At 34.7% G+C, this 26,229-nt stretch overlaps 1 protein-coding gene across 1 annotated transcript in view; it reads left to right on the plus strand.

The window, feature by feature from the left end:
* The window catches only part of LOC123557731 (allene oxide synthase-lipoxygenase protein-like), a 71,075-nt gene that overhangs the window by 39,618 nt on the left and 5,228 nt on the right, over positions 1–26,229 (plus strand). The window contains exons 4-15 of the mRNA XM_053544710.1: positions 917–1,045; positions 4,121–4,218; positions 4,641–4,773; positions 12,503–12,598; positions 13,402–13,498; positions 15,508–15,625; positions 16,751–16,843; positions 17,911–17,971; positions 18,234–18,288; positions 23,602–23,694; positions 24,818–24,909; positions 25,590–25,763. Of these exons, the coding sequence (XP_053400685.1) occupies positions 917–1,045; positions 4,121–4,218; positions 4,641–4,773; positions 12,503–12,598; positions 13,402–13,498; positions 15,508–15,625; positions 16,751–16,843; positions 17,911–17,971; positions 18,234–18,288; positions 23,602–23,694; positions 24,818–24,909; positions 25,590–25,763 (1,239 nt within the window). The remainder of the gene's footprint in view (positions 1–916; positions 1,046–4,120; positions 4,219–4,640; positions 4,774–12,502; positions 12,599–13,401; positions 13,499–15,507; positions 15,626–16,750; positions 16,844–17,910; positions 17,972–18,233; positions 18,289–23,601; positions 23,695–24,817; positions 24,910–25,589; positions 25,764–26,229) is intronic.

Below are 26,229 nucleotides of genomic sequence, written 5' to 3' on the forward strand. Positions count from 1 at the left end.
TATAAATTCATGTTTCTTTCAAGATGTTATAATTATTACATTGATCCGTCCTTGAAATAATATATAAAAACGTTTCATCGTTGCATTCAAACTGGATCGAATGTTATGAAATTTGAAAGTATTATCTGCCTAAATGGGATGTAACATGTTGCTGGAACAAAGACCCAGTTCATTATTTATGTTTCAGTGGTAGCTTGAAAACTTTGGTTAGTGTTTTTTGCCCCCTGCATCTACTGATGCGGGAGGCATATAGTGATTGTCCTGTCCGTCTGTTCGTTCGTTCGTCCGTCCGAGCACACAATTGATCCCTTGGATGGTAGGAGATGTGGCCTAGGACAATAGAAATCCTTTGTATTCATTCCGTAACCACTTAATTCTTTTGTCCCTTAAGTGATCATTCTATTGTTTTCATACAACGGAATGACCACCTAGTACACAAATCGTATGGGTGTGCGTCCGTACGAGGTTAACCAAATCATCTAGCATCAATACCCCTTACTAGAATGACTTGATACTAATACAGATGTAAACTGTGACCATTCCTCATCTTCAGACATCACCTGACCTCAGTTTGACCTTGACCTTGATCTCATTTTGGACTTAGGTTGCTTTATATGGGCCATCTCTTGGTTAACCAAATGGAACCGTTTCGTCTAGCATCAATACCCCTTACAAGAATGAATTGATACTAATACAGATGTAAATTGTGACCATTCCTCATGTTCAAACATCACCTGACCTCAGTTTGACCTTGACCTTGACCTCGTTTTGGACTTGCATGCAAAATCTATCAACAAGGATGCCACTGGGGGCATCAAGCATTTATTGAACGCAGCTCCTTGTTTAAAAATTCAATTTTAATCCTTTTTTAAAATTTCAATTACCTCCCTTTACAAATGATTTCTTTTCTTTACAGTGGGATATCGTGAAGACGAAGGCACAATTAATACTTGCCAGCAAGATTGTAATGCTCAACAGTGGAAACTGGGAAAGTTTGGCGAGTTTGAAGAATGTCTACACCAAAGAAATATTCTGTGAACCTCTGGTAAGAACATTAATCATTTTTCTACTTGACAGATTATTACATTTTATTTCATACGCATTTTAATTCTGTAATTAATTAGACTTAAGTTATTCCATGCAAGATGGCTCTCCCACAGTGATGTTATAAGCGTGAAAAATTGTAAGAGTCAGTTTGTTAAATATAGGGAAATGTCTAGCATTCACATTATGTCTCTACGTACCCTAAACAAATTAGGAACAAGTGCTGGTTCGTTCCAAGCATTTAAAATTTGAGTTTAGAAACCAGTGTCATATATAGACTAAGTGCAAAGAAAGTGAAAAACAAATCAGATGCCAGAGGTTTTAGATATTTATAACCTTGAAGCAAGGTTAGAAACCAAGTAAACTTATTATAACTGGAATTTGTTACATATTTAAACTGTGTTCCCAGGTTGAAGAAATCATGCATTTACAGAGGAATTTATGGACTTGGGTGCTTTACACAGTCTTTGGGCTGTGTGCATTAAACCTGTTATAGTTTATAAATGCCTTTAATTGCATTAAAAAAACAATAAAATTAATATGGGTTTTTAACTGAAACTGAACTTGTAATGACCTAACTGTTTGGTGATTAAATCCACTAGACTAAAACAGGATTTATGGATTCCTTTATTTTATGTAAGCATTTAAACTGTAGTTTGTTAAAGAATGATTCAGAATTTACATAACTGTATTTTAAATGAACAAAATGTAATAAAAATATGATTTGTTAAGTGTTGTAAGCTGTCACTTGAAATTCCTGTCTTAATTTATGAGATAAGTGGTCAGAAAGAAGGATATCTACTTAACAAATGTGTTAACCTAAGTTCATTTCGATAATGTATTTGTTAGGACGGTATGAAATAATTACGGAAGTACAAAAAGTAAAATTTTGTTCGCTTGAACTCGAAGGCCATTAATGTTTTTTTTAAAGATATCTGTAGATCAGGTTGTTGTTTGCTCCATTATAAGATGACTATGTAGGCCAAGAACCATACCTCTGATATGCATTTTGTCAGAATTATGGCTCTTTTCATACATATACTGTCTAGCACTTGCAGACGAGAGATGGTACCGGCAGGCAGTGCTCTTGTTTCATTTTGTGGAAGCCTTGAATGACTTCGAATAACTCGATCCAGTATCTGTATGTCTGTAGGGATCGAGAGCGTGGGTCTATGGATCATGGGGTTGTGAGTTCAGTTCTGTATGTCTGTAGGGATCGGGAGCGCGGGTCTATGGATCATGGGGTTGTGAGTTCAGTATCTGTATGTCTGTAGGGATCGGGAGCGCAGGTCTGTGGATCATGGGGTTGTGAGTTCAGTATCTGTATGTCTGTAGGGATCGGGAGCGCGGGACTATGGATCATGGGGTTGTGTGTTCTGTTCCTGAGCACGGTGTATGTTCTCCGTGACGATTTGATAAAAGACATTGTGTCAGAAATCATTTGTCTTCAAACTCTTGAGTCATGTGGAGAAGTTGGCAGTTACTTGGGGAGAACATATGTCAGTGTTGGTACAGAACCCAGAAACACTGGTTATGATATCTGCCCGCCAAAAAATAACTGAAGTATTGTTGAAAATGGTGCTAAACACAGAACAAACAAATATCTGTATGCCAAAAAGATAAAAAAATTCTCAGGAATTGCTTTTGGTGATATCATAATAACCCTAACATATATCTGCACATATTACAATATCTCTGTAGACAGCTACATTTGCAAATTTGAGCAATGCAGTGTAACAGTTTGTCTATAAAATTTGTCTCTTGTAATAATTTAGAATTGATTTCCTTGCATTTATTGATGGAGAATGTTCACTGAAACATTAGCAGCATCTTTAATATTTAATAATTTTCTTATCTCTGGTTGTAATAGACCTCAGATCAGACTGTTCCTTAATGCAGCATTAATCATCTAAAGTACTAAATTTGATTTCAGGTAAAACCTTTTGCATATTAAGTTCCGTTAATGTATCATCGGAAGTAAACAACGGTTTTTCTGACCAAGGTTTCCTCGCCTGATCATTTCTCGTTTTTTTCTTTCTGGTATACAATGATAAGAAAAAACAAAACCTTTATTGTATTTGCTCAGTGGGAAAATGCTTTTAAAGGTATTGATGCAGTCCTTTATAATGCGTTTGTAATGTCATAAAGTAGGACAGGATAGAGTCACATAACTAAATTACACTTGTCGCGTCACGTATTACTAAATTACATAAATGGAGCATAATAGTTCTTCACAATATTTTTCAGTTATTTTAGATGAAAAAGTAGCATAATGTAGATAAAAATAGTTTTAATGAGTATGAAGATTAATCAAACATTATTTAGAAATCCAACATTTAAACATGGTAAAATGTTTAAAGGCATTGACCTTCAGATCCTGTAACCACAACAAAAAATGAGAAAGTTAATTTTTAAGATATCAGAAAATTATTGCTATATTTTTCGATGACGACTTTGAAACTTAGTTACTGACAAATTAAATATTATGGAAACACAAGAGAATTAGTTCTTTTTACTAATTTTTCCATTCAATTGAAAAGGTTATTTTATTTTTTAAAAGGTTTGAACAGGTTACTGGAAGTAAATTGCCTTGATTATATATAAAAGTGTTAAATTCAGTGTTCATGCATTCTGTACTATCAAGAACGTAGAATGTTTTATTGCCAAGCTGGTTGGGTAGACACTGTCGTTTATATAATATCTGAAAAATTGTTGAAAAAGACATTAAACCCGAACACACGCACACACTTCTCGTCAAATGTAGTTACATAACTAAGTTAAAGAACTCTTGGTTTAAATTTATTCCAGTTATGGCCCTTACTTCGCTTAGAAAGTTTTTCATGCATGTTGTTATCAGTGCTGCAATAAAACTTAAATTTATAATAAATTGTAATGAAAAAACCCAACTCAGTTACAAAGTCATAAGTCATACCAAGTTATGTCCCTTGTTTGACTTAGAAAAATTGAAAAGTCAAAGCATTGAATTATGGACAGCAGCTCTTGTTCATTTAATTGATTGCAAATTAGTTGAAATTATTTTAAACTTAATGTTAAAACAGTTTTGATATACTTACAGGGCACAAAAAGATGGAGCAACGATTTGTTCTTTGGGTACCAGAGGATAGCCAGTATGAATCATTCCTGTATCGAGCTGTGTACAAAAATTCCTGAAAAGTTAGTATTTACTAAATATATTAAATTTAAATTTTGTTTATTTCTTTATTTTAATACAGTTTGTCTTCTATCTTTTTGTAAACTTTGGTAGTTTTGTTCACTATCAATAGGACAAACCTACCATATCTACAAAGACACATTGTAGACTTTTTGAAATAACTGAATAGAATTTACCTGTTTCACACCCAAATCATGTGAGGGGGATACCACCCCCAGCTCCCTTGTTGTTTCACCTTGATTGTCATCTTGAGTCAAGTTTTGGCTTGCCACATCCTCCGCCACATTCATGAAGTTCTAGCAGTTGCTCAGGTAGAGAACTATGGCTGAACCAACTTAGGATTGTGTCGCTATCATGGATTCATTGTAGAAATAGACTGGTTTCATTTTAAGGAACTGAATTGTGTTCATATTCTGCTTTGTAGACTGGGCGTCACAGATGAGATGCTGCATCCATTTTTGGAGGGCTGGTCATTGCAGCAGGTGATCGATGCAAAACGGTTGTTTATGGTGGATCATAAAATACTGGACGGCTTGCCGTGTAGAGATAACTTTAGTGTAAGTTTACCAAAACTGTTGTTCATAATAGATTTTAAAATACTGGACGGGTTGTCGTGTAGAGATAACTTTAGTGTAAGTATACCAAAACTGTTGTTCGTAACAGATCATAAAATACTGGACGGGTTGCCGTGTAGAGATAACTTTTAGTGTAAGTATACCAAAACTGTTGTTCGTAACAGATCATAAAATACTGGATGGGTTGCCATGTAGAGATAACTTTTAGTGTAAGTATACCAAAACTGTTGTTCGTAACAGATCATAAAATACTGGACGGGTTGCCGTGTAGAGATAACTTTTAGTGTAAATATACCAAAACTGTTGTTCGTAACAGATCATAAAATACTGGACGGGTTGCCGTGTAGAGATAACTTTAGTGTACATGTATCAAAATGGTACTTCATAGTAGATAGTGAAATACTGGATGAGTTGCTGTGTAGATATAACATTTGTGTAAGCAAATCAAAACAGTTGTTCTAAGTTTATCATAAAACACTGAACAAGTTGCCATGTGAAGATAACTTTACATGTTTAGTCTATTAGTATATCAAAATGCATGTTATATGTATTAGATCATAAAGTATGGATTGGTTGCCATGTAGAGATAACTTTAGTGTAAGAATGTCAAAACATAATTATTATGTTCATAGTAAGTCATAAAATACCAGACTTAACCGGTTAATATATGCCCTCAATTTTGCATTGTATCATAACTGTACTGTAATTCATACAATTATGGATGCAATTCTGTTTTGACTGAAAATTTAGCTTCTTTCCAATGGGACATGGTTTGTGATTTCACCAAAGAGGCCTCTATTTTTCAAAAGTAATTAATCAAATTTATCACATACAGGTTCTCCTTTCAAATTCAATAAAATGACATTGCACATGATATTGTGCAGCAGTGCTTATGTTACGTTATCGATCCGGGGCAACAAAAGAATATTTGTAAATTCGTTTTTATTTTTTTAATGAGAAAATGTATGTGATGATAAAAATATATAATTCAAGTCCTTTCAGTTTTGAACTAATGGAACTTGTTACTTTAACCTTCATCATGCTGGACACGATTGATTCTGCCTTTGAGACCAGTGTAGATCATGATCAGCCTGCACATCCATGCAGTCTGATCATGATCTGCACTGTTCGCTATTCAGCCAATATCTTTTTAGTAAGCACCCTTTTTAACAGTTAATAGTACTGTCCAAATTGTAAGATGGACAAGTTCATTATAGAAATTCAGTAGGGTAAAGGTTAAAGAATATCATGCTGGCTGGAGACATGCAAAATAACTGTATTCAACTCGTTAGATAAATTCTGTACTGAATCCACTTGTTCGATGTCCTCGCGATTGAAGATACAGCAGCAGGGCAGAAATACGCCTGTAGGCAGAAATATATTCAAAAAATTCATACAGTGCTGATATTTTATTAAGGAAATGACTGATATATCAAGCATGATATATAATGATCCCAGCACACTTATATTGAACTTTCCTTATTTAGCATTTAATGGGTGATTGTAAAATTTTATCTCTGCATCTTTTGTCAATTTGCAGCATCAATTAGCGTTCCAAATGGTTAGGTTCAGAAATTATCTATGCATAGCTAATGCATGTGGAAATATGCAATGAATGTTAATTGTTAAACTCTCTACTAAATGTCAGAGTTCTAGCATTTCAAAATGAGAAAATAATTGAATGAAATGAAAGCAGTCTCTTAAATAACAAAAGTCAAAAGTATTAAAAGTAAGAAAAAAACGAAATTGATACAATAGATCTTTTCACTGGATGGGTAGGCAACACTTGACATTGTTTGTGTCATTTTATTAGCTCATCTGATTTTTTGAAAAAAAATGATGAGTTATTGTCATCACTTGAGCGGTTGTCGGCGTCGGCGTCGGCGTCGGCGTCTGCGTCGGCGTTGCCTGGTTAAGTTTTATGTTTAGGTCAGCTTTTCTCCTAAACTATCAAAGCTATTGCTTTGAAACTTGGAATACTTGTTCACCATCATAAGCTGACCCTGTATAGCAAGAAACATAACTCCATCTTGCTTTTTGCAAGATTTATGGCCCCTTTTGTACTTAGAAAATATCAGATTTCTTGGTTAAGTTTTATGTTTAGGTCATTTTTTCTCCCAAACTGTCAAAGCTATTGCTTTGAAACTTGGAATACTTATTCACCATCATAAGCTGACCCTGTACAGCAAGAAACATAACTCCATCTTGCTTTTTGCAAGATTTATTGCCCCTTTTGGACTTAGAAAATCAGTTTTCTTGGTTAAGTTTTATGTTTAGGTCAGCTTTTATCCTAAACTGTCAAAGCTATTGCTTTAAAACTTGCAACACTTGTTCACCATCATAAGTTGACCCAGTACAGCAAGAAACATAACTCCATCCTGCTTTTTGCAAGATTTATGGCCCCTTTTGGACTTAGAAAATATCAGATTTCTTGGTTAAGTTTTATGTTTAGGTCAACTTTTTCTCTTAAACTATCAAAGCTATTGCTTTGAAACTTGCAACACTTGTTCACCATCATAAGCTGACCCTGTGCAGCAAGCAGCGTAACTCCATCCTGATTTTTGCAATAATTATTGCCCCTTTTGGACTTAGAAAATCATTTTCTTGGTTGAGTATTATGTTTAAGTCAACTTTTCTCATAAACTATCAAAGCTATTGCTTTAAAACTTGCAACAGTTTTTCACCATCATAAGTGGACACTGTACATCAAGAAACATAACTCTATCCTGCTTTTTGCAAGAATGATGGCCCTTTTTAGACTTAGAAAATCATGGGTAGGACAATATTTCTATTACACAAAAAAAATCAGATGAGCGTCAGCACCCGCAAGGCGGTGCTCTTGTTAAGCCTTATGCTGGCCACAATTGATTCTGCCTTAAAAAGTTTGTGACCAGTGTAGATCACGATCAGTCTGCACATCCTTGCAGTCTGATCACGATCTGCACTGTTTGCCATTCAGTCAATATCTTCTTGGAAAGCACCCCTTTTAACAGTTGGTAAATGGTACTGTCCAAATTGAAAGATAGACAAGTTTATTACAGACATTTTGCCAGGTAAGGGTTAAGTCTGTCACAAATCAAACTGAAGTGAAATGTAGCTTGCTCGAGCATCAGTGGCTCATGAGATTCATTTGGTCTTTTAATATTTTTTCTTTTATTTTTAACTAAGAGAGGCTTATTTACTACATGGGTTTGATTTTCTCAAGATATAGCTTGGTAATATACAGTACAAAATACCTGCCTGTTGACCCAGATTTAAGCCAAGATTTGTTATTGAAATTATTAAAATGAAGTAGTGAAATCTGATCACAGGATCAATCTTTCTATTTCACACATTTAGGCTTGAAAATATAAGTGTGATAATTTAACATAGAATCTGGTTATGGGGAAAAAAGGTTTTATCATGTCTATGTTTTTTTTATTAAATTTTGAATGAAGATTGTTAGACACATGGCAGTGTCATAATCTCCCTACCAGTATATGATGACATTTTTCTTTTATCTCGGATTTTATGTTCATCTCTGCTGATTTTAATGTGTGAAAGGCAGGCAAAAAAATATCTGAGCCGCACCATGAGAAAATTATTATAGAATATTTGTGACCAGCATGGATCCAGACCAGCCTGCGCATTGGCGCAGTCTGGTCAGGATCTATGCTATTTGCTAACGGTTTCTCTAATTGCAATAGGCTTTAAAAGCAAACAGCATGGATCTTGACTAGACTGCGAGGATGCGCAGGCTGGTCTGGATCCATGTTGGTCGCAAATGCACTATGTTGGTTTTCTCATGGCGTGGCTCATCTGCTCCTTTTCCATCAGTTACAAAATCAAGCTATTTTAAGATAAAATTTTGTCAGCTGATAACCACAATATTTGCCCGAGACATTTTTTTTTTATGACTTCCCACTTACAAATTGTTGTACGATTATTTTTTAACATGTTATTTGCAAAATGGGCGGAAATAGTTCTCTGTATGATGTCTCTTTAATCACAGTGGCCGAAGTTACTCATTATTTTGGTTAAAAATCAACTTACAAATAAATGTGATAGAACATACATTGTGGGCTGTGGTTGGGTGGGGGGTCAGTTGAATTTGACCAAATATAGTAACTAAATACTCCTCACTTTTGACAATGACATTATTTTGTGAATACTTGTATACAATTGTAAATAAAAACTTTGGTATTTAGGACATAATATTTTGATAAGATAATGGGAGTTATATCTGTTTGTGAGGCAAAATAACATGTAAATTTATGTAAATCTGTTTTGGTTTGTTTACATAAAGCTTTCCGTGGGTCTTTTTTTTTAATATAAATTTTTGTTTGCTTAAAGATAATTTGTCATCATTCATATCCAATGATATTCTATAATCATATAGTCTAACCCTTCAAAGAGCAAGTACCTCCTTTATAAGGATAAAAGTATCTCCTTTGATACTGACACCTTGAAAGAACAAGGACCTCACAGTCATGTATGACTAGATCTTCAAGTAAATAAACGTGACATTTGTAAAGCAACAACCTGTGTAAAACAAACACATTTTGGTCTTCCATGTGCAGGCAGGGTGCACTGTACCTTGTATTTCTATTAACCACAGTCCTATTTTTGTTTATTTAAACATTTTGAAACTGCTGAATTTTTTAATCCCCTGCCATGGCGGAGGGATTATAGAAATGGTCTGCGTCCGTCCGTCGTTCCGTCCGTAACAAAATCGTGTCCGGTCCATATCTCCTAAACCCCTTGAAGGATTTTCATGAAACTTGGGTCAAATGATCACCTCATCAAGATGATGTGCAGAACCCATGAGTCAGCCTTGTTGGTTCAAGGTCAAGGTCACAACTCAAGGTCAAAGGTTTGAGCCTGCCATTTTGTGTCCGCTCTATATCTCATAAACCCCTTGAAGGAATTTTATAAAACTTGGGTCAAATGATCACCTCATCAAGACGATGTGCAGAACCCATGAGTCAGCCATGCCGGCTCAAGTTCAAGGTCACAACTTAGGGTCAAAGGTTTTGAGCCTTCCATTTTGTGTCCGCTCTATATCTTCTAAACTCCTTGAAGGATTTTCATGAAACTTGGGTCAAATGATCACCTCATCAAGACGATGTGCAGAACCCATGAGTCAGTCATGCCGGCTCAAGGTCAAGGTCACAACTTAGGGTCAAAGGTTTGAGCCTCCCATTTTGTGTCCGCTCTATATCTCCTAAACTCCTTGAAGGATTTCAAATGATCACCTCATCAAGACATTGTGCAGAATTCATGAGTCAGCCATGTCAGTTCAAGGTCAAGGTCACAGCTAAAATCAAAGGTTTACCCTTTCACTATCCATAGCAGTGGCGGGGGATTTAGCTATCTTTCAGACTGCCTTGTGTTAAAATGTTTCTCTACTTGTTCTGAACTTTGCCACTTTAAGCCAGAATTCAACATTGAAGCAAGAAGAGATATTCAGACAAGGTTTGGGAATAATGCAGGTATCAGATCAGAAAAATTCAGGCATCATATTTTCATGAAAGAAACAATTGACTGATTTGCTTTAATAAGGCTCATTAAATCGAATTTAGTAAGTTTGTGCTCAAGTCACAGTTTGGCAGTTATATGTTTGTGCATGGGGAGCATGTTATTAATTAGTAGAAAATCAAGAAATACTGTCAGAAGTGTAGAATTCTTTCAGTTATTGTGAGAAAACCATTCGGCTGGCTTGTAAAAGGTCAGTGGTTCCACCCAAGTGCCCCACCCATGCCTGAAATTAAATCCTTAAGGGTACCTATATGGACTTTCTCCTCCATGCAAAGCTTGAAAGTCGCCATATGACCTATCAGTGTGTTGGTGAGACATAAAACCCAACAGCAAATAAAACACTGTCAGTCTGAGTTACTTTAGATTATCCAGATAGTGTCACATAACCAAAGGTATACCGTAACACAAATACCACAATATGCTTTACCACACACAGATATATTCTAACTAAAGGGTAAATTTAACATAAATTGAAGGAAATAATCTTTACTTTAAGGTTTGCCTGACCACAGACAGTAAGATGATAAATATTTGTGGTCATTTAATCGTGTGAAAGCTATTTTCAAAGCCACTGCTACCATTTTTATAATCTTTTAAAGTGTCTATCTGATAGCCTAGTTGTTGACATTTTTCTTTTTTAGAGTTTCCATTTTCATACTAGATACTGAACATGTTTATGTGGTCATTTTTTTTTGTGTGTGTTTTTTTTTGAAATGAAATCTTGATCATGTGAATTGATTCAATGAAACTGTTGACCAATACCCCATGAAATATTTGTTTGTGTTTTAAATGAATCTAAATTATGCAAATTAATTCTGTACTCAGGACGATTAAAGAGAAATGTTTTAAATTTTTAGTTTCATCTTTCTTACCTGCAGAATTTAATCCAAGATAATGATTTGAGCTTTAACCTGTGCAGCAGTGAGGGGGAGGATTAAAAATCTCTTAAAGATCAATAAAATTTGATACCTGTATTATAAGTTTAGCCCCCCTTTCCACTTCAAGTCCCTCCTACTATGATTTTTTTTTCACACCTACACATTACTGGCACACCTTGGTATTTTTGAGTCATGAGGTTAAAATCAAAAACTCATCATCCAGAATGATGTCTTTTCGGTTTTAACAATATTTATTTTCAAAATCTACTTTAATTTATTAAAATATTATGGCAGGTGGCATAGGATTGCGGAATATTAGAATCTGATGTCTTTTTGTTGAGAAATACTTCTAGTTAAATATACTTCCTGTTTAGTTTCTTCATTTGAGGACACTTGCCATTATTGCACAGAAAATATTAAAATTTACCAAACTGGAGATGAGAGAGAGACTGAAATCAGCAAAACTGCATTTTAGTTTGATTACCCATTTCTCAGTTATCAAACATTTCCTATCCGAGACTGATACCAGTTCCATGTAAGAGTTAGCACTGTTGTCCTTAATCCTTACCTTGCTAAATTTCTAAAATGGACTGGTTCATCATTCAATTTGGGCAGTACCACTTATTATTTGGAGGGGTGTTCACTGAAAATTTAGTGACTGAATAGCGAACAGTGCAGAGCCAGACCATGATCTTGGTCTGCACTGGTCACAAAGGCAGAACCACTTGCTGCCAGTTAATGCTAAAGGTTAATCCCCGATACAAGTTTTCTTTCAGTAATAACAAGTCTGAAAAATCAATACAGAATTAGACCCAATACTTGTATTGATACAATAAAAAAATGAAGAAAAGTTAAGAAATTGCTCTAGATGAACAAAAAAAAATGTTTTTATTGTTTTCTTATTATGCAGTCTCAGTCTAACTTGGATTTGATTACCTTTGAAGGTCTATTAAGATTAAACTGTATAACTTATCATATACAATTGAAACTCGATATCTCGAAATTCTGTAATAATAAAAAAAATCTCAAAATTCCGATCTCAAAGACATTGTTTGTAGCTCCCATCCAGAAAACACATTGCACAAAATATCGTTGTAGGTCGAATTTTAAATATCTTGAACTAAAACATTATATAAAAAATGTTGATCTCTTGGTATTCTAGATACTGACGTTTCAACTGTATTACTGTTTCAGTTGCAACTATTTGTGATTTCTTTGTTTTCTGTCTATTTTTATGTGTCCAACACTGGTATTTGTTAGACTTCTGTTCCGTTGAAAATTTCTTCATGTATCCTTTGGTTGTTTTTTATTTTCAGTCATGTGTTCCAATTGGCCTGTTCTTCATGAACAGTCACTATCATCTGGTACCAATAGCGATACAGTTGTACCAAGAAAAGGCACCAGATAATCCTGTAAGTATATTTATCACACTTTTCATTAAAATATGTAAAAAAAACCCAACAGAAATCTAGTATTTAAGTCTGTATCAATTGGACAGTTAGTTTATAAATGCACCTCACTCCTGTTTCTGTTGTCTACTGTAACAGTTCAATATTGATGAAATTACGATTTTTTGGCTAAAGAGCAATGGGGAGAGGGTGTACAGAATCCCAAACATTCCAGACTGTGTCACACTCTGCCCAGGCTAGAGCTGTAGGTTGGAAAGATACTCCCCCCAACATGCCCTCAAATCTGACAGAGGGGTTAGTCCTTTTCTTCCCCACTCCTTTGTGCACTATACCTCAAGTTGCTAATCTAAAAGTAGACAGATAAATGTTATACCAGAACTGTTTAATGGTGAACATTCAAGAAATTGTTTCATGAGGCGTAAAAAAAAATTGTTTGTTTCCGGTATCCCGACCTACCCTAAATTTTTGGCCTGACCCTAAATGTTTTTATGGCCTTTAGAGAATAATTTTTTCAACTTTTTGACAAAAAGTTGCCAAACTGCACCTTTTATGCTTTAAACATGGTCAGTGATGTTAAAAATCAACTTCCTGATGCTCTAAAGGCATGACCCCCTTATTTGTATTAATTTTTTGACACAAAAATAATTTCCAAAAAGTCTCCCTTTATAAAAAAAATTTCCAGAAAAAAAAAATTTTCCGACCTACCTACCCTAATTTTTTTGAGCATGTTACTGGAAACAAAGAATTATTTTTTTAGGCATGAGTACGACATGATGCAGTAACAAGATATTTTACCTATTGCACAGGTGTTTTTGCCAGACGATCCTCCATATGTATGGATGACAGCAAAAATGTGGTTCAACAATGCAGATGCCAATGTTCATCAGTCACTCACTCATTTAGGTAAGTTGCATCAATTTTTAAAGGCCACGCCAAGTAGTGGATTTTCAGTCCCAATATCACAAGAATTATATAATGCTTCCAATGAAATTCAGTGATAGCTATTTGGTGCAAAAATCTTCTGCATAAAAATATGATTTGCATAAATGCTTGCTCACATTTCTTGTGATTGCATATAAGACTTTATCGGGGCATCCAAGGCTGAGTTGCTAAGTTTGATGACTTTGAATCCCTTGTTATTTTTTTCATAGGTTCAGGCCCTGCTTGGGTCTTAAAGGAAGAAAACTTTCCATAGGCCTTGTCTAAGTGGTTAGTGGTTCTGTCAAGATTCTTGCTTGTGTCTGAAATAATACCTAGAGGGGCACCTTTGGTATTTTGTCCAGCATAGTTCATACAGTTCATACCAGCATTCCTACTCATATGGGAGGATGCAGAAATATGGAGAATACATAATCGAAAGGAAATTTTTAGCTCCACTACTCTGAGAAAAGGGGTGCTATTCTACTTGCCTTGGCATCGGCGAAAGTTAAAGTTTTCAGCAACCTTTGTTTTTCTTTGTTACTATTAACATCGTTCAGCATGCAAACAAAGTATTTGCAGGGGCTGGGCCCATTATACCCAAGGTCAAGGTCACCAAGGTGTATGCTTGGTCTTAAAAGTATAGATCGAGACTGTACAAGAATCCTTCATGTACTTGATTTTTGTAAATATCATGGAACTAAAACATGCACCAGTAATGAGTAAAAATTCCCTATCGATTGAAATCCTCTCAAAATTGTAAAATTATTCCTGAAATTTTGCCAAAGCTTGCTCTTTGCCATTTGCCTGCTGCTAAAAGGGCAAATATAAAAGAATTGGTGTAAGTTATATTTCACTGGCACTGCCATTTAATAAGTTCATACTCTTAAAAACATGTCAGAGAAAGTTTTGACTAAACAAAAATAGTAGAAAAATAATAATACAATTTTTCATTACACAAAAATTGCCTCTAGCTAACAAAGTCAATGCACCGATAATCTGGAGTACTCCGAAATTGAAATGTCACAAAGTTGTTCCAGTTCATGTTATGTAGTCAGATAGAGAATAAGGGTGCAGTTACATTGACTAGCTGTACACTGTTGTTTTAGCAGAGCGGAAGAGTGTCTGCTTTTGGTGTGAGAGGTCCTGGGTTCTAGTCCCAGGTAGAGCTTAAGTATTTGCATTCTATTACAGCATACACAATGCTGTGAATGTATACTTTAAGGTTATTGGACTGTTCCAGATGTTCTGTTATTTTTAGCAAACAGTATAATGGATCATTGTTTTCCATTCCAAATCACTGAATATCCAATATATTATGTCCCTTTGATGTTTTTGCTCTACATGTCCAAGAAGAGTTACATTTCCTTGATCTCATAATTTTCTTTTATATGAAAATATTAAATGCTCATAAGATAAAATATTATAGATATATGAGCCGCGCCATGAGAAAACCAACATAGTGGGTTTGCGACCAGCATGGATCCAGACCAGCCTGCGCATCCGCGCAGTCTGGTCAGGATCCATGCCGTTCGCTAACAGTTTCTCCAATTCCAATAGGCTTTAAAAGAGAACAGCATGGATCCTGACCAGACTGCGTGGATGCGCAGGCTGGTCTGGATCCATGCTGGTCGCAAACCCACTATGTTGGTTTTCTCATGGCATGGCTCATATCTGTTTTTGAGAAATATATTGATATTTGCATGCATTTTAAATCTTTTTAACTCCCTACCTTTGTTTTGAAAATGATACTATCTCTATAAGGTAGTGGAGAGCAATAACCAGAGCAAGTGTGTCTCGATGTTAACCACTTATGCAGCATTTGTAGATGTAGCTCAGCATGCGCATGGTTTTCCATAGGAAAAGGAAAATGACAAAATAGCATAAAGAGGTTACATCAATTGCCAGTTGTTTTTACTGGTCCCTTTCCTTGGTTAAGAAACTGGCAATTATCATAGACCTAGTGACGAATCATATGAAACTTCATTTTTCAGGTTTCACCCATTTGTTGATGGAGGGCGTCACGGTTGTAACACATAGAAATCTTTCACAATCACATCCGCTGTTCAAACTTCTTGCGCCTCATTTTCTCTACCTTATCGCCATAAATACGTGAGTACATTTGTATCTGTTGTGTTTATCCTTCGGTAAAGAATTAAGTTAATGATTGCAGTCACATGTTCAGACAATTTTTAAGTGGCATGTGCCTTATCTCTCATTCGAAATCTGCACATTATTGTCAAGTATTATTCATTCTTTTTAGTTTTCTATAACATACACTGAAACACCAGTCCTGTCAGGGCTTATATTCATGAACATTTTAAGTTTGAAACTTTACTTCAGAATGCTAATTTCCATTTCTCGCTATCATTTTTAAATTTTCACAGATTGTGATGAAAAATTGCACCAAATTTTGAGCCGCGCCATGAGAAAACCAACATTGTGGCTTTGTGTCCAGCATGGATCCAGACCAGCCTGCGCATCCACGCAGTCTGGTCAGGATCCATGCTGTTCTCTTTCAAAGCCTATTGCAATTAGAAAAACTGTTAGCGAACAGCATGGATGCTGACTAGACTGCACGGATGTGCAGGCTGGTCTGGATCCATGCTGGTCGCAAAGCCACTATGTTGGTTTTCTCATGGCGCGGCTCAAATGTGTATCATGCAGCAAAAATCTGCTCAATTAAATTCCATTAGTTTACATTAGCTAGAAATAGAATCATGGCAAGTTTAAGATTTGCCGTTCTTTCATTAAAGACTTAAGATTCTGACTTTAAATGTTGATGAATTTGGGCCTTGGGCTCACTCAAGCATTCCCTGGCTGTTTGGATCATTCAGAATCCTGGATAACTGAAGCACTTTGTTCATCCCCTTGCAACTTCGAGATACCGAGTTTCAAGGAATAAGTTTTTACTTATGTTGTTAATACTGAGAATTTTTCTAATAAATAAATCGATTTTTAGCCAACTAAACATGCACTTACAACAAAAGTCATTCTACATTTGTGTACATTGGTGAACATTTATAAAAGATAGACATTTACTTTGAACATAGTAATCGTCCAGTCTAAGATTAAATTTGCAAAGATTGTTGGTCAGACTTCCTATTGCAAGATTTGCTTCATTAGCAATGAATTATAAGAACTTTGTGAGTTTCAGTTATATTACAAGTCATATATAATGCAGTGTAGGAAGCATTCATTTGGTACATGCCATGATTTCACTTCTATTTTTCACAGTCGAGGTTTAGAGTTGCTGGTATCTCCCAATGGTTGGGTGGACAAGACAATGAACATCGGTATCAAGGGCATGTTTGAACTCATCAGAAGAGGGTACGTATATAATTTACTCGCTGCAACATAATCAGCTTATAACTCAAGCATCACATTGAAAAAGATGTATGCCCATTTGTAATGAAAATTTATTTTATTGAATGCAATTTCCTTGTGATTACACACATTCTCCATAGGCCATCAAGCATTCTTCAGATGTAAAGTAGCTCAAAGCGCACATAACTTCCCGAAAAAACAGAAAATGCGGAAATCACATAATGGAGAGTACATAATTTTCCCTATTGTTTTCATTGATCCTTAACCCTATTCATGCTGAACACAGTTGATCCTGATTTGTGACCAATGTAGATCATGATCAGCCTGCACATCCATGCAGTTTGATCAAGATCTGCATTTTTCGCTAGTCAGTATCTTTTTGGTAAGCACCCCTTTTAACAGTTAGTGGCACTGTCCAAATTGACACATGGACAAGTTCATTATAGAAATTCAGCAGGGTAAGGGTTAAGCGTAAATCCAGTATTAACTGGCATATAATTTCATTTGAGCCGTGCCATGAGAAAACCAACATAGTGGCTTTGCGACCAGCATGGATCCAGATCAGTCTGTGCATCCGCACAGTCTGGTCAGGATCCATGCTGTTCGCTTTCAAAGCCTACTGCAACTAGAGAAACTGTTAGTGAACAGCATTGATCCTGACCAGACTGGGCGGATGCGCAGGCTGGTCTGGATCCATGCTGGTCGCAAAGCCAATATGTTGGTTTTCCCATGGCGCGGCTCATTTATGGATAGAGGGATTGTGATTATTAGTGGCACAAAATTAACGTTTAATAGGATCAGATGTTGCAAGTTTGCAAGTCCTGGATCCAAAGCTCAATGTCAAACCTACAAGTGATCCATGTGAAATGTTTTTACTTACTTAAAACTCGAAGTCAGATGTCAATATTCAGAGGCACATAGATAAAATAATGCTAAATGTGATTAGCTCCATTAAGTGGGGACATTGTATCATTTGGCAATATTGCCATATCTAAATAGAAAATGTTTTGAACCTTAACTTTGTCTGAAGTGTCTGTGACACAAGTAAATGTATTGTTTCTATTTTTCAGATTGAATTCTTGGAGGATGGATGTTGAAGGAACATTACCTGAAGATCTGAAAAAACGAGGGGTAAATGGCTTATTAATACTCTGTTTAGATATAATTGTTAACCTTTAGCCTGCTGACAGTTATGATTCTGCCTTTGCGACTGGAGCAGACCAAGATCAGCCTGCATGTCTGCTATTCAGTCAGTACATTTTCAGCGGACACCCCTTTGATAAACAAGTGGTACTATCCAAGTTGAAGGATGGACCAAGACATTTAGCAAGGTGAAGGTGTAAATCAGAGGTTGAGACTTAAAAATTCATAATTGTATGGGTGATATGTACAGATCAGCTCACGCGGAAAACCCATTCTACACGATCCTCGGAGTATAGCCAAAACGAGTACCAAGGTTCCGACTCGAAGTTTCTTCGAGTCAGCCATTTTCCGTCAAGAAATTTCGCTATCTGACTCCGAGGATTTATGCGAAGTCACTCGAAGGCAATCCTCGAAGTGACTCGAGATGAAATCCAATTAGCCGAATATACACCTGTATTGGTTTCTTGTTTCCGAGTCACTTGACGGAATTCCTTCGAGTGTCTCCGAGACAAATAAATTATTACCTATACAAATTTAAATGGGCCTTCGAGTAACTTTGAGGACAGATTTCAGATTATTCGGAGCAGGATGATTATATTTTACATGGTGATACGCGAAATAACATAGTATTTGTAAATAAAAATAATACTGTAGTATTTCTTATCTTACTTTAAAATTAACCAAATTTTTCTGTTCACATATGATATTTTATCACTTTTTGAGCGGATACGGCAGTAGCTTTTTTATCTTATTTATAATTCATTCCAAATGAATAAAAGAAAGACCATTTTCATAATGACAAATAATCATTTCTCCTATAATTTTCATTAATTTATAAAGGCCACTTTTCTTTAACGGCCATTATTTTAACGTTTATCTAGTTTTATACAGTTTCTAATTTAGTCCATTTTACATCAGTTTATTTCTAAATTTAATTTGCGCTGTCAGAAACTATTTCAATAAAATATTTAACATATCACTATTCTTTAACGGCAGTTATCTGAAAGTTTTTTAGTATATTTTTTTTACAGTTTTTTTTTATATACTTCTTAATACTTAACAATTTACTTTCTAGCGGGTGTATTTTTAAAGTTTATCTAGTTATGAATTATTCATAAGTTAGTGTATTTTTCATGACTTTATTTCTAAATTAAATTCGCAAAGTGAGAAGTTATTTCTATATCAAAATGTAACATAACTGTTGTCTTTAACGGCGGTCATTTGGAAGTTTGTTTAATTATATATTATTAATAATTTAGTCCGTTCTACAAAAATTTACTTCTAAATCTAATTCGCATGTATTTCAATATCATACTAAACAATTTACTTTTAGCGGGTGTTATTTTAAAGTTTATCTAGTTATAAATTATTCTTAATTTAGTGCACAAATTATAACATGACTTTTTCTCTAAATATAATTCGCAGTTAAAAAATTAACAGATCACTTTTCTTTTAACGGCGGTGATTTGAAAGTTTGTTTAATTTCGTTATGACTAATAATTTAATTTATTATACATGATATACATGATATGCTTCTTAATCTAATTCGCATGGTCAGAAACTTTTTCAATATCAAAATTCACACTAATTTCATGCAATTAAAAGAACAAGCTAATTATATAAAAAAAAATCCGTTTAAGTAAGGAAATACTGCCTCGAAGTTTCGTCAAGTCATCTCGCGGCACTCGAAATGACCGATTTATTGTTTATTACAAACTCGGAGTCGCGCAGAGTGGCCATAAAATACCGGAAATCATTATAGTGTTACCTGTATAATTTCGACTCGGAGTTCCGTCAAGTAATTTTTCGGAGCGACTCGACGAAATTCCGCTAAAGTAATAAAACTATAATAGTCGGTACTCCGAGTCAGAATTAGGCAGTACTCGGAGGAATTCCTCGCTATGCAAGATTTTTCCTTCGAGGAAAAACGGAAAGTGGGTTTTCCGCGTGAGCTGATCTGTAAGATTCAGACCATTACAGTCTTCATTGATTGCACTGATTTGCTTTTGCAATCTTTAAAAAGCTGTATAATATTTATGCCATTGTTTTATAAGCTCATCTGATTTTTTGAAAAAAATATGATGAGTTATTGTCATCACTTGATCGGCGTCGGTGTCGGCGTTGCCTGGTTAAGTTTTATGTTTAGGTCAGCTTATTTCCTAAACTATCAAAGCTATTGCTTTGAAACTTGCAACACTTGTTCACCATCATAAGCTGACCCTGTACAGCAAGAAACATAACTCCATCCTGCTTTTTGCAAGATTTATGGCCCCTTTTGTACTTAGAAAATATCAGATTTCTTGGTTAAGTTTTATGTTTAGGTCAACTTTTTCTCTTAAACTATCAAAGCTATTGCTTTGAAACTTGCAACACTTGTTTACCATCATAAGCTGACCCTGTACAGCAAGAAACATAACTCCATCCTGCTTTTTGCAAGAATTATTGCCCCTTTTGGACTTAGAAAATATCAGATTTCTTGGTTATTATAAGTTTTATGTTTAGGTCAGCTTTTCTCATAAACTTTCAAAGCTATTGCTTTAAAACTTGCAACACTTGTTCACCATCATAAGCTGACCCTGTACAGCAAGAAACATAACTCCGTCCTGCTTTTTTGCAAGATTTATGGCCCCTTTTGGACTTAGAAAATATCAGATTTCTTGGTTAAGTTTTATGTTTAGGTCAACTTTTTCTCTTAAACTATCAAAGCTATTGCTTTGAAACTTGCAACACTTGTTCAGCATCATAAGCTGACCCTGTACATCAAGAAACATAACTCCATTCTGCTTTTTGCAATAATTATTGCCCCTTTTGGACTTAGAAAATCAGTTGTCTTGGTTGAGTATTATGTTTAAGTCAGCTTTTCTCATAAACTATCAAAGCTATTGCTTTAGAACTTTCAACAGTTTTTCACCATCATAAGCGGACGCTGTACATCAAGAAACATAACTCTATCCTGCTTTTTGCAAGAATGATGGCCCTTTTTAGACTTAGAAAATCATGGGTAGGACAATATTTCTATTACACAAAAAAAATCAGATGAGCGTCAGCACCCGCAAGGCGGTGCTCTTGTATTAAAAAAGAAATAAATCACAGAAAAAAACCAACATTGTTTCAGAAAAGGTGGATCAAACAGTAGACTATAAATAGTATTTTTATGGATTTACACTTTTTATTCCCTTACATTATTTCTTAAACACAAAACAGAATATGAACAGGTCATGGAAGATATTTTTATACAAGAGAGGCAAAATGGCCCTATAAAGCTCACATTACCATGAACGTTTAACCTTGAATATGGCATGACTTACTGTTTCATGAAGGTAGCAGTTCAGCACAAAACTAGATAAAGAATATAAGTTTCATGAAGATCTATTTAAAAAATTAATGTGATTTCTAGAGCATTAATACCGTTTCTGGATGAAATGACCTTGCAACTTAGATTTTATGCCGTAGAATATCAGTCACAATTTCCACTGATTTCATTATAGACAAACACTTTGACCAGATTTCTTGTAAATCAGATAGAAAATGTAGCCTCAAGATTGGAAACGAAATTTTTCTATGTTCTAACCAAGTGTACTAGTTTTTAGCTCATCTGATTTTTTGAAAAAAAAATGATGAGTTATTGTCATCACTTGAGCGGTTGTCGGCGTCGGCGTCAGCGTTGCCTGGTTAAGTTTTATGTTTAGGTCAACTTTTCTCCTAAACTATCAAAGCTTTAGCTTTGAAACTTGGAATACTTGTCTCACCATCAAACTGACCCTTTATAGCTAGAAACATAACTCATTCTTGCTTTTTGCTAGATTTTATGGCCACCTTTTTGTACTTAGAAAATATCAGATTTCTTGGTTAAGTTTTATGTTTAGGTCAACTTTTCTCCTAAACTATCAAAGCTTTAGCTTTGAAACTTGGAAACGTTTAGTTTTATTTTCTAATTCACCATCATAAATACCCTGTACATCAAGAAACAAACCACTTGCTTTTTGCAAATTATTGCCCCTTTTGGACTTAAAAATCAGTTTTCTTGGTTAAGTTTTATGTTTAGGTCACTTTTATCCTAAACTATCAAAGCTATTGCTTTAAAACTTGCAACACTTGTTCACCATCATAAGCTGACCCTGTACAGCAAGAAACAAACTCCATCCTGCTTTTTGCAAATTTATGGCCCTTTTGGACTTAGAAAATTCGATTCTTGTTAAGTTTTATGTTGGTCAACTTTCCTAAAATCAAAGCTATGCTTAAACTGCAACCTGTTTACATCTAACTGACCCTGTACACAAGACATAACCCATCTCTTTTGCAATAATTATTGCCCCTTTTGACTAGAAAACATTTCTTGTTGATTATGTTTAAGTCACTTTCTCATAAACATCAAACTATGCTTTAAACTTCAACAGTTTTTCACCACATAAGGGACCTGTACATCAAAAACATAACTCTACCTGCTTTTTGCAAGATTATGGCCCTTTGACTTAGAAAATCAGTGTAGGCAATTCTTAACACAAATTTAAAATCAATGACTCAGCACCCGCAACGGTGCCTTTATTAAAAAGATAATCACAAAAAAAACAAATTTTCAAAAGGACAACAGACAATTATTTGATTGCCTTTTCACAATTTCTAACAAAAAAAATGACAGCAGAAGTTTATCAGAGCAACATAGCACATTATGAACTTATATGCAACTTCGTTCGTAGCTCAGCACAAATGAAATATGTTCAGAAGTTTAAAAATAAGTGATCACATAATGTTGAATGACTCAACTTGATGAATAATAATCACTGATTATGCAACATTGCAGATTCTAAAATAAAAATAGCTAAGTGGAAACGATTTTTGTTCTAACAGTTACATTTATCACTTTTAATAGTTAGGCAATTGACGGTGGTCGTACTTGTATTTATTAGGTACTTTATTAAAGTATGTAAACTATACTTTCAACAAACGTATGAAGAAATTATCTTGCTTTGAATTATGTTGTACAAAAAACAGAAAAATCATTTTCTGGTTGAATATATGTTTAAGTCAACTTTTCTCATAACTATCAAACCTATTGCTTTAAAACTTGCAACAGTTTTTCACCATCATAAGTGGACACTGTACATCAAGAAACATAACTCCATCCTGCTTTTTGCAAGATTTAGGCCCTTTTGACTTAGAAAAATCAGATTTCTTGGTTAAGTTTTAGTTAGGTCAACTTTTTCTCTTAAACATCAAAGCTATGCTAAAACTGCAACTCTTGTTCACCACATAAGCTGACCCTGTACACAAGAACATAACTCCACTGCTTTTGCAATAATTATTGCCCTTGGACTTAGAAAAATCATTTTCTGTTGAATATATGTTAAGTCAGCTTTTCATAAACTATCAAAGCTATTGTTTAAAATTCACATTTTTCACCATCATAATGGACACTGCAAATCAAAAACATAACTCTATCCTGCTTTGCAGAGTGATGGCCTTTTAGACTTAGAAATCATGGTAGGACAATATTTCTTTATACAAAAAAAACAGATGAGAGTCACACCCCAAGCGGCCTTGTTTTATTCAAATTGACAATTTAAACCTTACTAATTACAAGGAGTTGACTTATGTTTGAAATGACACCTATTCATTAGGTATGACACTCTGGTTGCTGGTACATTTCCGTGATGAGCCCTTTTGTTTACATGCCACAACAATATGTGAAGAAATATGTGATTTATACTATGGTAAGATTATACTGTTGTTTGATGGAAAAACTTCTAAGAAAATGACACCTTGACAGTTAATGTTTAGTAGATAAGATGTTAACTACTAAGCTTGGAAAGCTCTGGGACAATATTTATCAATGTTAAATGTCTAAAACTTAGACTTTTAAATGCTTAATTTTCATTTTGCTCTGCCAGGAACCTTCATTCTGCAGCTAAAAATGGCTCAGCAAAATTTCAGCAGTATGAATATGCTGTAGCGAGAGTTTCAGCAAATTGAATATTTGTACTGTTCTTAAGTCAATGTTTTAGACTTTAAATGGGGATGAATACAGGCTTTGGTTTTAATTTAGTTAGGGTCAAGAGGATTAAGACCATGTATGTGTGGTCTCTGGTACTAATAAATGTTATTTTTCCATGAATATAGACTTGTGACTGATTTGGATAAGTTTAATAGATAGACTGAAGTTAAACTGTTACTACAATTTTAATCAATCATTCTTGGAGTTTAAATACTGGTGATTAATGGAAAATGAAATTTTTCTGACAAACAGTAAGATCAAGTTGACATTGAAATTTAAGCTAAAAATATGACTCTGAAGAAAAGATATCGGTAACAGAAAATATACTTCAGGAAATGTAATACAAAATCATGACACATTTCACCATCAGAAGTTAATTTAAAAAGAAGTCGTAAATGCAAAGAATATTGCTATTAGACTTATTTTACACTTATCCTTGGATCAGTCATATTTTGTTACCTAAGATATTTCTTTAAAATCTGATTATTGCAGCATACAAACTTTAGAGACTGAATTTTGAAAACTGGGATTGCATGCTTACGTATATCTGTGAAAGTGAAGATTGACATGTGTAAATTTGAGCCGTGCCATGGGAAAACCAACATAGTGGGTATGCGACCAGCATGGATCCAGACCAGCCTGCGCATCCGCGCAGTCTGGTCAGGATCCATGCTGTTCGCTAATAGTTTCTTCAATTCCAATAGGCTTTAAAAGCGAACAGCATGGAGCCTGACCAGACTGCGCGGATGCGCAGGCTGGTCTGGATCCATGCTGGTCGCATACCCACTATGTTGGTTTTCTCATGGCACGGCTCATTTATGGTTTTCTTTAACAAATTTCAGATACGACAGATAAGATCACTGGAGATTGGGAGTTACAGGGTTGGGGTGCAGAACTTGTGAAAGAAAGAGAAAAGGGAGGATGTGGAATACTGGTAAAGGACTTAGTTTTGTATTTTAGAAAAGAAATCTTAATTGAAATGCAGTGCTTCGAATCATCTAGCATTTGTTTCTGCCGTTCTGATAATTTTGGGGGTTTTTTTTGCCCTATTTTCCAGTATTGTGCCCACAATTAACAAAAAACGTACATGGAAAAGCTCCAGTGACTTAATCTACTAGTATATTGATAACGAAGTTTCGTTAAATCCTATTCTTGTGAACAGTCTATGCAAATTGTTGCATTTCTTATAATAGCTTGATGAAAAAACATGAAAATTGAAAAGAAATTTTGATAATGTATTTATTTTGTTGAGAGCTTTTAAAACTCATATTACCTGAAAAACTTAATGCCTTAACAATTTACAGAAATTTGTAGTTCAGATTTGACATTTGACCTTACTATTTAAACAGGAGATACTGTTTTTGAAATTATTCATAGACTGAGACATGCAAAAACACACAGAGGCTGAACCATAAAGTTTTGATCAGGTCTTCCTTCTGGGTTTTTTTCGTTTGTTTTGGTTTTCAATTAATTTTATTCTCAGAAAAGCACTGACAGAAATCTCAGTATTCCATGCTACTGTATAGACTTTTAAAGAAACAATCAGGCATTGATTCAAGTTAAGCTAGAGATTTTTGCTACAATTGGTTTAATTTTTTTTGCATTGTTTAACAGGGAATACCAGGAAATGGCAATTTCTCATCAAAGGACCAGCTGTATACAGTTCTTACATCAATAGTTTTTACATGTAGTGTATCCCATGCCTCAACCAATTTCCCGCAGTATGATGAATATGCTTTCCCACCTAACTATCCAGCTTTGTTGAAGGGAACACCACCAAAAGATAAGGTAACAATGTAAAAATAATTCCATTTTAAAGGTATAAATTGTTTGCATGAAGCATGCAAAACCAGTGTTTAAAAAAAACTTAATTTCATTACATTTTGATCTGACATTAAAGGGATTGTAGTTTTATCCTAAATAAGTAATAGAGAAAACTTCATACTTTAAACTCTGTTTCCGTAGATTTTATCTGTGATAATTATGTAAATTTATATCCTGTTGATTTAAGTCAAGTATGGAATTATATAAACAGTTATTTCTTTCTAACCATGCATGAAACACTGATGTAACAAATTGTCTAAAGATAGTTTGTGATTTTAAATTATAAACTTAATGAATCATGTATGACAAATTTAAACAAAAATAGCTGCTACAGTAGTGTGAAAAATTAAAAAGAAAATACAAAATACAATCTGTTACTTTCCTGAAAAGCTGTTTTCCTTAATTGAATTTCCATTATTATTATTTTTTT

Source organism: Mercenaria mercenaria, chromosome 5, assembly GCF_021730395.1.
Source record: "Mercenaria mercenaria strain notata chromosome 5, MADL_Memer_1, whole genome shotgun sequence".
NCBI lineage: Eukaryota > Metazoa > Mollusca > Bivalvia > Venerida > Veneridae > Mercenaria > Mercenaria mercenaria.